The sequence below is a fragment of the Rhipicephalus microplus genome, chromosome 5 (genome assembly GCF_043290135.1).
Source record: "Rhipicephalus microplus isolate Deutch F79 chromosome 5, USDA_Rmic, whole genome shotgun sequence".
NCBI classification, from domain to species: domain Eukaryota; kingdom Metazoa; phylum Arthropoda; class Arachnida; order Ixodida; family Ixodidae; genus Rhipicephalus; species Rhipicephalus microplus.
The window spans coordinates 103,708,820-103,721,682 of record NC_134704.1 but is presented as its reverse complement, the minus strand read 5'-3'; the positions used below and the strand labels follow the sequence as shown (position 1 = coordinate 103,721,682).

Here is a 12,863-nt window from a genome sequence, read left to right as displayed (position 1 = left end):
GGTTATCGAGTAAATACGGTAGGGGTTGCAGAAAACAGTGGAACCGTCTGTTTGTGTGCAAATGTTGGCTTCGTACCTTTCGGGGCCCAGCAATCAGTAGCGGGGACTTTATGGGCGGTAACAGCGCACAAACTCTTGGGGTGAAGAGAAGGGACACAAACAAGCACTGCTCTCAACTGAAGATTTATTGAAATATACAAATTATCTGAACACATAAATTAAACATGCAGAACATGCTCAGAGGGGCCAGCGAGGGACTGTGTCGACGTCATTAACAATTTTACACTGCAGGTCACTACACAGACGCGACAAAAATAAATTCAAACAAACATGCTGCTGATAAGGATTTCTTCTTTTCCATGTTAAGATATCGATGTTTGACTAACGCAGGACTCCCCTTCTCTTTTGATGTAGAATGCTTCCACAAGTTTTCTTGTCACCTGATCACTATGTTCGAAGAGTGCTGTTGGTTTATTGAACAAAGGCATGCACCCACACGTGTGGCAGTGCAAAGGCAGATTCGCATATGTGCAGGCCTTGAAGGTTCCGGAGTGTTCTTTTAGCCGTACATAGAGACACCTGATACACACTTTTTACATGATAAGGGGGGACATGGGTCTATGGATATCTCATCTTTTTTTAACCGAATATGATGAGAATTGGCTTGCTTACTTGGTTTGTTCTCCTGACTCTAAAAATCTGGGTATTTTTTCTGTAGCATCATTAGTTCATTCAATAATCAAGATAACAATATCTATTGGTCTTACCACAATAGAAAAATAGCCACCAGTCAAAAGTTTACAAATGACAGGAATTAACAGTAGAAAGCATAAGACATACAACACAGGAAGCACTTTTTGAATGGGTCATTATTTCTTACATTACAGTACACTAAACTTCATAGCTCTGAATGTGGCCATGTTGTGGTCACACAAAAAACTAATTTTAAAAACTTGCATCAAACAAATTAAAATCTGCTTCCTATGTTGTGTGCTCCAAACACATAGTTTCATGCTACAAAAATAATTCTGCTATCTGTAATAGTTTCTGATATATTGCAGGAATCGCCATGCAGGATGTACAAAATTGCCATTTTGAGAAAATAAAGAAAAAAAAAGAATTCTAACACTTTCAACTGTAAAGATGTATGTACTCTGAGTTACAAAGTCATTAACATATATATGGATACTAGAAAGCCTAAGGAGTGCAACGCTGCAAGCTGATAAAAAAATTGAACAAGTACTTCACGGATTACAGCACAATGAAGTTCATTGCATGGAACCAAGAACAAAAAATGTTATATCCAAATAGAAAAATTGGCGGCACACATTAAAAACTGGCTCTCAGCGTTCTTTTTTGTGCACATGTAGCTACATTGTGCCGAAATAATTACAGCTCTAGCTGTCCTAGGTCAAGTTTTACAGAACAAGCAAACAAGGAAAGTGTTTCAGGAAAGTCGATCTGTGTTCCGAGAAAAATACTGTTAAAACTTCATTTTTCAGTTTCGAGACAAAAGAAAATCATGACACACATACTTTTAGTCAGTTGATATGCACTGGGCATGTAATCGGACAGATTGTTTGCATGAGCATGTCGTTTCTTCAAGTCCTGCTGCAAGTTGTCACCGTGTGCTCGTCTGACGACCAGGCCGCTTATCTGTTCAGTGAGGGTACTGACGCCGATGTGCGATAAATGTGCACGCGTCATCTGCGATCCGCCGAATGACACGATGTTTTTCGGCTTGTCTAGAATGAGTTGCACGTAAACGTCACGAACCAAATTTGTGCATTCGCTTTCGAGGCTGCATTAGTGCCGATCGTGATAGTTTTCTTTTCACGTAAGACTGCCGCATTTTCAAGTGGAGACCGCGACATCGTTGCAAACACGTCGTTAAAAGCAGTCTGCGTGTTGCCAGTAGCCTCCATTGCGCAGGCGGCAAGCACGTTCACCGCGAACAGATTCATTTTCTGTTGTTCGTCGACGCACAGTGTACTCCACTCTGACGACCCGTCATGCAGTTCACACACAAGCGAGCTCGTTCCGTCAGGCGCGGGGGACCACGGCATCGGCGAGCTTAGCGATAAGACTGTGCTTCATTCCGTCGCTGCAAAAATTTATATCTCTCATAGCTTCACTTCTGCTTTTCATTTGCCTTCCTCTAAACTGATGAGGCTGCAAAACACGGCCGCTTTCAGTGACGTCGTCGGCAACCGACCGGCTCGTACCTGAGCTAGGCCTACACTGGTGACTCGGTGACTGCCGTTGACCGCTGCGAGTTCGTTATCCTCGTCCTGAGCCATAGCAGGTCTCTTTCTGAAGTTCAAAGCGAACGAACGATCGCCACACCTGCTTCATTAATTAGTGTGGCGCGAGACTTCTTTACTGCAGCAGGCAGCCGACAGCACCATTACGAAATGGTCCATCTCCATGCGCGTCACGATAGTGAAGCAAACACTGGAAACGCCACTCGGCCAATCGGATGCCTAGGTTTTGTCACGTGCCTCAAGCATCCAATAGAATTGCGCGCTGGTGCTTCTCGATCACGCGTTTTTGCTGAAAAACCAATGAAAAAAACGAACCAGCAGTGGCGGGAAATTGAAGATGAAGAACGACGCTTCCAAACGAGACCAAGATGACCACGATAGCTTGTGTGTAGTGGCAACGGTTCGGCACGGAAAAAGCACGATTGTAGTGTCTATTTGCGCTCACATTCATCTCACAAGGGTGTTATAAATTGATTTTGCGCCAGAAATAATGACGCAAGAAGCTAGAAATTTCTCATGTAAGTGCATAAACAGGTACAGATTCCGAAAATGTCAGCTTCAAAAAGTTCATTTTTTTGCGATTTTCGGTCTTATAAGACCCGTGTCCCCCTAGGGAATTTCTACACTACCCATAGCACACAGAGTAGTGAAGCATCCCTGTGTTTTACACCACTTTATTTTGGCTGGAGCTCTTTCATCATGCTTTTTATTCACCATAGGGCACAATTTTTCTAATTTGTTTCTTGCTGAGAATAGTACCTGTACATCATATCGTGATGCCACATATTGTAGTCCATGGGCTATTCTATGCTTTTAGGGCATGGTGGCACATTTTTTTTAAGCTCTCTTGTTTTTTAACACTATTTTTTCCCTTCTTGATCTGAGGTATCAGACCTTTGTAAACAGAAGTTATAAAAGGCATCGGGAAGCCGGCTACCTGAAGGCGACACACCTGTTCATAGAAGCTTTGTTTGGCCTGGTGCCTGCACTACTTCTGAATCGCAGCCCCGAGCCTTGTTTGTGTTCCTTCTCTTCGTCCCGTGAGTTTGTGCACTGTTACCGCCCATAATGTATCACCAACTAGCCCGACTATCAGTCTTGCTTCAGTAGCAGTGGCACCAAGGACGTCGTCGTTTGGGAAGTCGCGGTTGCTTGCGAAAAATTCGATGACGACATCATCTTGTACATCTGACAAGATTGCGGCCCCGGCAATGGTTAGGGCGCTAGGTTGTGTAAATAAAGGTGTGCTACGTTTCAATTAATTTGTCTCTTTCTAAACTAAAAAAAAAGGAAAAACATTGGTCGACCTATATTTGATTTTGATTTTCTTTCATAGAACACTATAAGTAGGGGATGACCTATATTCGCGCCCGACCTACTTTCGAGTAAATATGGTAGCTTCAGCTGGTCAAAGAGCTGATATTTTCATGTCTTTGGTCCGTGGAAACTGTTCCGGGTCGACATACTGCTGATCTTCTTTTGCCTTTGCGCCTCTCACATTCTCAGGCTTGCACACACATAAGGGTGCAACACATCTATTTTCATCATGCAAAATTAGTTTCACTTCTTGTTAACATTCATATAGAGAGCGGGCACCACTCGTTGCACTTCACAAAGCAACTAATTGCATCGCGCACAGCTGAGTGACTTATGAAGGCACTCCATGCAAACTCGTTGTCCGTCGCCATTATGTGATAGCGTTGACACTGTGTAAGACTCTTCTGACGCGAGGCTGTTGGCAACAAGTTTTGTTTCGCATGTAGGTGATTTTAGGACTTTGTTCATCAGTAGAAAGATGCACTTTGCATTCGATTTTTTTTTTTAAGGTCGAGACTTAAGATTCACTCGCACCTCCTCCGACTAAGTAATGCTGTCAATTGCTGCTACTGGCGAGAATGATTTAATCTACCTTGCTTGCAGAGTTACAAGGTTCTGCCCTGGGCTTATTCAGGCAGTCTGTACCTGTCTTTTAGGGGGGGGCAAGGCTGTGTAACTGCCTATATTCTTAATTTTCTAATCATATGATGCTCGTTTTATACGACGGTTTCGCATGGTGCCCTGAGAATTGTATATTCAGTGTTCCACTGTACATAATATCTTGCACAGTTATATTGGTTCATTTCATGTCTACAATGTGTGTCCATACCTATAATGCTCGTGTAAAGTTGATACATAAACTTCTCATGTGCACTCTTCATAGTGATCGAGCCGTAAAGGCACGAAGTATAAAAGAAACAAGAATCTCCGCTGTTTCAATTAAGGGGAGAGGGTACCATCAGATACTAACTTTTTTGTTTATTGAAATATCTCAGTGAAATGTTTAGGATAGGCTAATTAGATACCAACTTTTTTGCTTATTGAAATATCTCACTGAAATGTTCAGAATAGACTAATAGCAAATGCATTGGAACTACTACAAAATTTTATGAAGTTTTGTTCACTGGTTCTCTAGTTAAGATGGTATGTCAGAATAGTGCACATGGTTCGCTTATTCCAGGCCTGGAGAACTTTTAGAAGATGCTGGAACTGTGAAATTAACTATGATTATTCTCAGATTGATACCTCAGGGGTAATAGAGCTCTTTTTTTTTTAATTTTCTTAAGGGGTGATGCTACTCGAAGACACTTTTTCTTTAATATTCACCCTAAAGCAATCAAACTTGATTTGTTTATGGAAATTTTTATGCTGATTTCAAATATATAATTAGTTTTCTTGCAAGTTACACACTTTTAGCTCTGCAACATGACAAAGTGAAAACCTTAACCCTTTTGCCCCTTCTCTTTTCATCCCTAAACTTCAGTAATTTTTTACCATTCATAGTTCATAATATTTCAAATAAAGTGTACAGTGCAAATAACTAATTAGGAAGCACATACAAAATATGTAATACGCGTGAAAAATAACAAATGTAAAAAGTCCATATTTCGCCTACCCTTGTAAAGGTATACAAACAATTTTTTATTATACAATAAAATATTGAAATTTAAACTATATAATTGCATTTGTCATACTTTGGAAAAAATTTGGGCAAAATTTTATGCAGATCCGAGCACTAGAAATGCCCGAAAAAGGAGGGGCACATGGGAAAAAATGGCGAAATTTGTGTTTTGAAAAAAAAAAAACGAGTTTTAAAGTTAAAATTGAGTTTTTATTTATGAAAGATATTTTTAAATCAGATGAAGTTTACACTCCAAAAAGAACAATCCTTCTTGTAGTGGCCACTGCGACTGAAATACGCCAGCACCATGAGTTTGTCCCTCTCGGCGTTTTCGAGCCGACTCCTCACAGACATCTTGCTCACAGACAGGGCCATGAAACGTTTGCCAAATGTCCGCTCCATCTGGCAGAGCCTTGTGCCAACTGCAAGCTAGGAAGAAGTTCGACAGGACTGTGAAATCCAAACTAAGTCCAGTGTCATGCCATTTTGTAGCCATGTTTGTGCCACATACCGTCGTACATAATGGCAATGTCATCCCTGCTAAGTTCTCTTATGCAAGCTCTTTCTACCTCTCAAAATTGGCGCTGACGTCATTCATTGCCGCATCACGAACTTTCCGGCTGACGGGTGTGAATGACTGATGCAATGGCTTTTGCAAGTCCAGAACTGCCGCAAATCGGACCAGCTGCTAGTAGCCTATTCCTACAGAGCGCGCCGCACAACGGCTTTCACTTGCGAGCAATGCCCTTTTTCATTCATAGTGGAAATAATTACACGAGAAAAGCATTGTTCAGCTGCGCTGCTCGACAAGACATGGACCCCGCAAATTGGTTTCACAGCACATACAGGCGCGCAGCGGCCAATGGCGGTCTTCGATTCGTACCATGTGATAAACTAGTCGCGGCGCTCAAAAAACGCGCAGAAGAGTGATTTTTTTTTATTATTTCTTTCGCTGCATCAGTGAGAGAAACTGTTGCTATTTGAAGAGTGAGGCTCGACTCTTCGACTCGTGCGATCAACAATGGCTAGCGGCGGCGCATTATCGGCGGCAAGGTGCTCGAAGACTGCACACTTTCGACTTTTTAACAGGCACCTTGTGCTCTTTAGGTGAAATTTTAAAGCATTTCCAGTAAAGTCTCGACCTGTATTTTTTTCATAACAGTAGAGGTACTTATCTAATCAAAACAGGCGAAAATAAAAAATCGGTAATTTTGAAAAAAACTCGTTTTTCGACCCGCATCTCCCTTTAAGGAAAAGTTCTAGCAGACAATCAAATTTAGTGTTGGTGATTGGGATATTACCGTATTTACTCGATTCTACCGCGCCCTCAATTGTAACGCGCACCCATTTTTCTCGCTGGCCCGCACGATCACATCACTCGAAAAAACTACTCCTTTCGGGAGCATCTTCCATTTAAATATGAGGTACGGGGGAAGCTTGTGCCCGTCTGACGTGTAACAGAGCATTGCCATCACTGTAGTTTTACCGTGGACCGATGTCAACCCTGCGAACTTGCTTCGCCCCCTTCTTCTCGACGGTTGTGGTGCCAGGCATGTCGAAGTAAAGAGGCGTCTGATCGGCATTCCCGATTTGCCCAAGCAGGTAGCCGTTGTTCTGCCGCAAGTCTATGACGAACCTCTGAAAACTGTGAAGTTTTTTCATCCGCAAAATTTTTCGCATATGCCCGTTCACTTTCGGAGGGAAAAGATTTTCCTCTTCATAAAGTTAGTTAGCCAGCACCTGCTCACTTTGAACTGGTTCCGCATTAGCCCTTTTTCTAAGGCTAACTGCATAGCCTGCACTTCGAGCAGTTCTGTCATTACGGGCCGCTTTGCCGCTCACTGCTCAATCACATACTCGCCGAGCAGCTCTTGAATTTGCGTAAACCGACCCTGCTGTGGTCCACTGAAACCTTTGCGTGAATGTTTGCTGTCGACAATCTTCTGCTTTTGTTTCCGCCAGTCCCGCACGCACGTTTCGGGAACTCCGAACGACCGCGATGCGGCCCGATTTCCGTTCATTTCTGCACACGCGATGACTTTTCTTTTAAAGGCGGCATCGTGGTGCACTCAAGTTTTTGGAGTCGGCCCTTCCATGCCATCGATGCTAATGCACTACAAGATGACGAACTCCTCAGCGCACGTACGAAGTGCCGCACATGGGAAACACATAGGCAGAAATGGCCGACGCGCCATGCCGACGCACATAGGGGGGGCCATTTTGGAAATGCCGATGGCAATAGAATGACCCTATTCATTTTTTTTCCTACTCGATTCTAACGCGCATGCGATTTATGAAATCGCTTAACAAGAAAAAAGGTGCACGTTAGATTCGAGTAATTACGGTAATAATCAAGTTTTGATTAGGGATCACAAATAACAGACACAAAGTGTTAGTGATTGGGATATTAATAATCAAGTTTTGATTAGGTTTCATAAGTAACAGACACAATATATTGAAAAAATGGGCTGTCTCACCCTCAGCAACTATTCATGTACATAATAAAAAAGACTTATGAAAATGGGATGAGTGGTTTCCAGATATGGATGGAACAGGCAGCCTCACTAGCAAAAAAAGTCATATTGAGAATACGACATTTGAAAGTTTTGGGCACATATGCAAATTTTAAACAACCCTGCCTCTTAACCGGAGGTGTTCTTTGGCCCTCTCTTTTTTCGCCGCCTTTCCGTCTTCTCCAAGGATCTCTTCTTAGTCTTCTTCAAGTGCAGTGAATCTTTCTCGGCTGCTCGTTGAATGACCAGGTCGCACTCTGTTGATTGCGCTCTATTGCCTGGAATTCCCGCATCGCCGCTGGCATAGTGCTGAGTTCTCTTTGAACAGCAGCGTGTTGTTGATACGCTGCCTCTTTTTCTTTACATGTCAGAAAATGTGTTCGCAAGTGCACACTTGACAACGCAATCGCACTCAGGGAGGCCGATGTCATCGCGCGCAGCAGCCATTCGCAGTGGCAGGGTCCCTCTCGTCCTTGAGGAGCGCGTGCATCGCCCAATCCTGGCGGCGCGTCCCTGTCGTGGGAAACTTCAAAGCTCTCGCGAACCCTCCAATCATGAGCAGCTTGCTCTTCTCCTGCGCTGCCGCCGTTGCCACGTGTGGCAGGAAAAAAAGTGCAAGAATTCACACACACACAAAAAAACTGCAACAAAATGGCGGAGCTGTAACTGCGCCAAGTTGGGCTATTTTGAGCGCTCCTGTGTCGCTCGAGGGCTGCGGTGGCTTGTTGTAAACTTTATTTCGAACAGTTTCGTGATGAGTTAGACTTTGATATTTGCAGTAAAAGTAGTTAATGACACATACTGCCTGAAGTGTGGTTTCTCAAAAATCGACTTTTTTGCGATTTTTTTCGTTTTCGAAGGCTGCGTCTCACCTTAAGAAGTGCGAGGGCTCCGATAATACGAATTATACCTTTATTGGGTTTGCATATTCAGCGTTGAAAAGCATATGTGCAGATTCGGCAATGCTGCATTATGTTAATAGCCAAGGCGTATCTTTCAACCCAGAGATTGTGCACTTTCTTTCCTTTTTTCTGCATGCAGCGCAAAGGCTGAGATGTACCCACTCGCAGATGTCCACGTCAAACGCATTTTTACCTAGGCTAAAATGTCGAATCGTGAATCACAACCAGTTGCTGCTGCGGGCCCACAACGAGTGCCAAAGGTTTTCACAAACAAGACGCATCGTTAGTCACACCGCACACACCATGCACAGTATTCTCAGTTTCACCGTCCGTAAAATTCGTCGATGCGACAACGCACACTGCACGCCACAATCAACACTGCACATTTTCGAAGACGATGCCACCGTTCCTTGCACCGTGTGTTTTCCAAGATAAACAGTCAGCCAGGATGGCAAATACTTCACCGCGCAGTTTACCGCACACCCAGATGTTCTATGACACATATGACAGCTAATGTGGCCAGTGTAAGAGTAAGCTTAAGCTTTGAAAAAAAAAAAAAAAAACTTGCCCCGAGCATTACATGGCTGTACCACACTCAGCCACCAGTGGGGTAGTTTTCCAACTGCCGCATTGCACATGCGCCCGTGACGTACCCCGGTAGAGGTCGAGGCTCAGTGCTGTGACAAACAAGTGTGAGGTAGTTTGAGATAGAGAAGCGTTTAAAGCTGCTGATGAACGTATAGAATAAGGGTGGTCGATGAGGGGTGGTGGAAGCATAGAAGAGTAGGACTTCGACATGTTGTTAATGAGGGCAACTTGGGTACTACAGTCAAACCTCAATATAACGGACTCTGATATAACGAAATATTGGTTATAACAAAGTAAATGAATGGTATCGCAATAGATGTAGTGTTAAGAATAAACTTTTATAACAAATCTTTGAATATAACGAACCTATTTTCATGTAAGATGAAACTTTGTTATAATGAGGTATGGGTGTAGTGGGAAGATGACTGTGACTTTATAATTTTCTGTCATGTCACACCCATCACAATTGTGCTTTGTGTCTTTGACGTTTTCTGCTCGTGCCATATCAAATTTCTAACCAGAATTTGCAATGTAGCTTGATGACTGACCCTTCAATTATTTGGGCAAAATCTATTGGAGCTGGGGCACTTGACTCGAGGTACTGATGCTCGTTTTTTCAAAGAAGTTTATGAATTGTTATGTATATGTGCCGATACTTTAATGGACTAGCAGCTTTGACAGCAGTAGTTACAAAGCCAGATTGGAGTGCAGCATAAAAAAATTGACACGTTCATGTCTTGCCTAAGGTGATATCTTTTTCTAGGAAAACAAGTGTCTGGTGCTGTCAGCATTGTCCTTTGGCCAATAGTTATGGCTGCTGCATACGCAGGAATGTATAGTATTTGGTTTATTTGTTCATCTAGGCCAGTTAAAGCACGTCGTCTTGATGGCCAATCAAGATAGTGGTTCGTAAACAATTGTAGCATGCCCGTCGTGCTATCAATGCTGCACTCGTTGCACGATACCCTGAATATGCCTGTGTAAACAGAGCGCTAGCTCTCCGATTTTAAACTACACTCGCACTTTGTTATAGCAAAGTTGCATCATACACAAAAATGAGTTTGTTATATCTAAAAAAAACTATGCTCAGATTCTGGTGCACGTTAAAGAACTGCAGGTGATCAAAATTTCCGGAGCCCTCCTCTACGGCGTCTCTCATAATCATTTGGTGGTTTTAGGACGTTAAACCCCACATATCAATCAATCAATCAATATCTAAAAATTCATTATAAAGGTATATTCCTACCACCTAATCTATTGCAAAATGATTTTTCATTTAGTTCATTATATCAAGGTTTGAGTGTAGTAGCAGCTGTTTGCAAATGTATAATGCTGAATATGAAACAAATCTGTGTTATTTAAATTGAAGGTGGATGTCCTGGCACAATATCTTGTAGTTCATTTTCTTTAGTATAAAGACTGAGTTATTGTTATAGAAAGTTTTATTTACAATGTTGCATAACTTACCTTTTTCTATGCTTGAAAGCTGCAAGTTGTCACATGATGAAACTTTTAATTTGCATCCAATTATCAATTATGTTGTGTATTATGGTGCAAAATTGACAGAGGGTATGATGAACCAGGATAATGGGCTGTTATGTTCACTTCATATGTTGCTTTCAGTGTCGCAGCCCATCTTCATTTTGTCCTTTTTTATACTGGAATAAAAGCCCGTCATCTTTTTCATTTTTATGGTGTAACACAATGCAGGTTCGCGGCCATTTCTCACAGCAGTGTTTACCCGCCTGTAATACTTTTTCTTGTTTCCTTATGGCATCTCATTATTCTTTTGCTTCCAGGTCATACAGTAAAAGTCCATCACCAGTGCGGAGGTCCAAAACTAGGAGATCAAGGTCTAAGAGTCCAGGAAGGAGAAGATAGGAAATATTGTAGAAATTTTGTAATATGGCTGCATGACTGTAAATATACATTTATATACTGCTACCAATTCTCATTGTTCATTGTTTCATCCGCTTTACACGAGGTGACAATCGGTTTCAAAGGAGTCACGGGGCATTGCAGTCTTCCTTATAACATATATTTAGCAACATTTAAGCATGTTAAAACTGTAGACGTTGTCCTGTGTTATTTTTTCTAAACTTTTAATCATCGCTTTCTAATTAGTCATATTGAAGGTGAAATGTCATTCGTGATTTGCAAATGTAAAACAAAATTGGCTAATAGTAAATGCTGAGATGCTGTCGCAGTTGGTTAGTTCTGTAAATTTCTGCCTCATGGCTGTTAATTAATAAAATATGCTTGTGAAATGAGGCGCCACTCTTGACTAAACTTGTTACAAAACAGACGAGAAACATAAGGGATTGCAATAATGGTTCTCGTAGTGTCACAAAAAAGAAAAAGAGAGAGGGAAATTCTCAAGTTCAAGCAAAAAGACTTGCTGGACGCTTGTGGTCAAGTCTGAAAAGGGAGATCTAAGTGAACTCGTGTTGTCTTCTTCAAAAGCTTTTGAAATACCACATACAGCATAGGCCGCCTATAACGTAAGTCAGAGTCGCAAATATCTGCACTATAAGCGGTACCGCGCTATAACCAAAACAACCTTTTCAAGGGCCGCACTTGTGCAAAAGGTGTTAAGCATGCACCTTCACGTGTCCAAGAATCGAATCATGCGATGCGTGCTTGCTAACGTTTAAACTTCGGAATGTTAAAAGAATTTAACGTCCAAATACAGGCGTTGCCAATGAAATGAACAAAAAAAATTGCCCGCAGCTTCCCTCGGGGGAACACTGAGGAGGATGCGGACCATATAATTGGTTAACGGGGTGTTAAAGTGCGACTTACTTGGGTCGATGGCTAAATTGGTTAACGTGGTTGTGAAATGGGGTGTTAAATTGCGACTTACTTGGGTCGATGGCTAAATTGGTTAACGTGGTTGTAGGAGGGGGTGTTAAATGAGTGAACACGTACACACGTATGCGAAAGGGCGGCGCTGGTCGAAGGGACGTCGATCATTGTGTTTGTGGATTCGTTGGAATTCATTTCACCGCGACCTTGGACGTCGACGCGCCGTACAAACCAACCGACGAGCGGCAACTGAGCGAGCGAGCGCCGACCTTGAGTATATATACAGCACGACGGCGCATGCACTGTCAGCTGTTGAATGTTCTCGAAGCGCGACGCCACATGCGCGTCCACTGGAGAATCAGGAGAATTGTAGATGTCGAACGCGGTGTGTAGAGGAGGAAGGGTGCACAGATGGTGGAGGAGTGAAGCGCGCGCGGTGTGTAGAGGAGGAAGGGATGCACAGATGGTGGAAGAGTGGGCGACGGCGCGACGGCGCATGCGCGCGCGTCAGCTGTCGAATGTTTGAGAAGCGGTGCGGACGGCGCACTACAAGGCGCGAGTATAAGATGCTCCGCATCTAAAAGGGAGGTGGAGGGGTGTCTAACAAGTGAAAGCACCATCGCAAGAATTCGCCGGCTACCAGACCGCCTCGATTATCCGCATTACACAGAAACTATGTCATGTCTAGAATTTGATACGTTGAAAGACGCGAACCAATCGATTTCATGGGTGCATACACTATTTATGACATCGCAATCGAATCGCGAACCACTATTCAAGCGCTACATGTGCCGCCCTTGTTTTTATTTAACGATATGTATCCCTTCCTGTCAAGTGCGGCCACCGCAAAAGT

General features: G+C 42.9%; 1 protein-coding gene across 1 annotated transcript in view; it reads left to right on the top strand.

Moving 5' to 3' along the window:
* Nucleotides 1–11,475, top strand: part of LOC119174286 (suppressor of white-apricot) — a 70,632-nt gene extending 59,157 nt beyond the window's left edge. Inside the window, exon 13 of the mRNA XM_037425125.2 lies at nucleotides 11,005–11,475. Coding sequence (XP_037281022.2) covers nucleotides 11,005–11,086 — 82 coding nt within the window. The 3' untranslated portion in view covers nucleotides 11,087–11,475. The remainder of the gene's footprint in view (nucleotides 1–11,004) is intronic.
* Nucleotides 11,476–12,863: the final 1,388 nt, after the last annotated feature.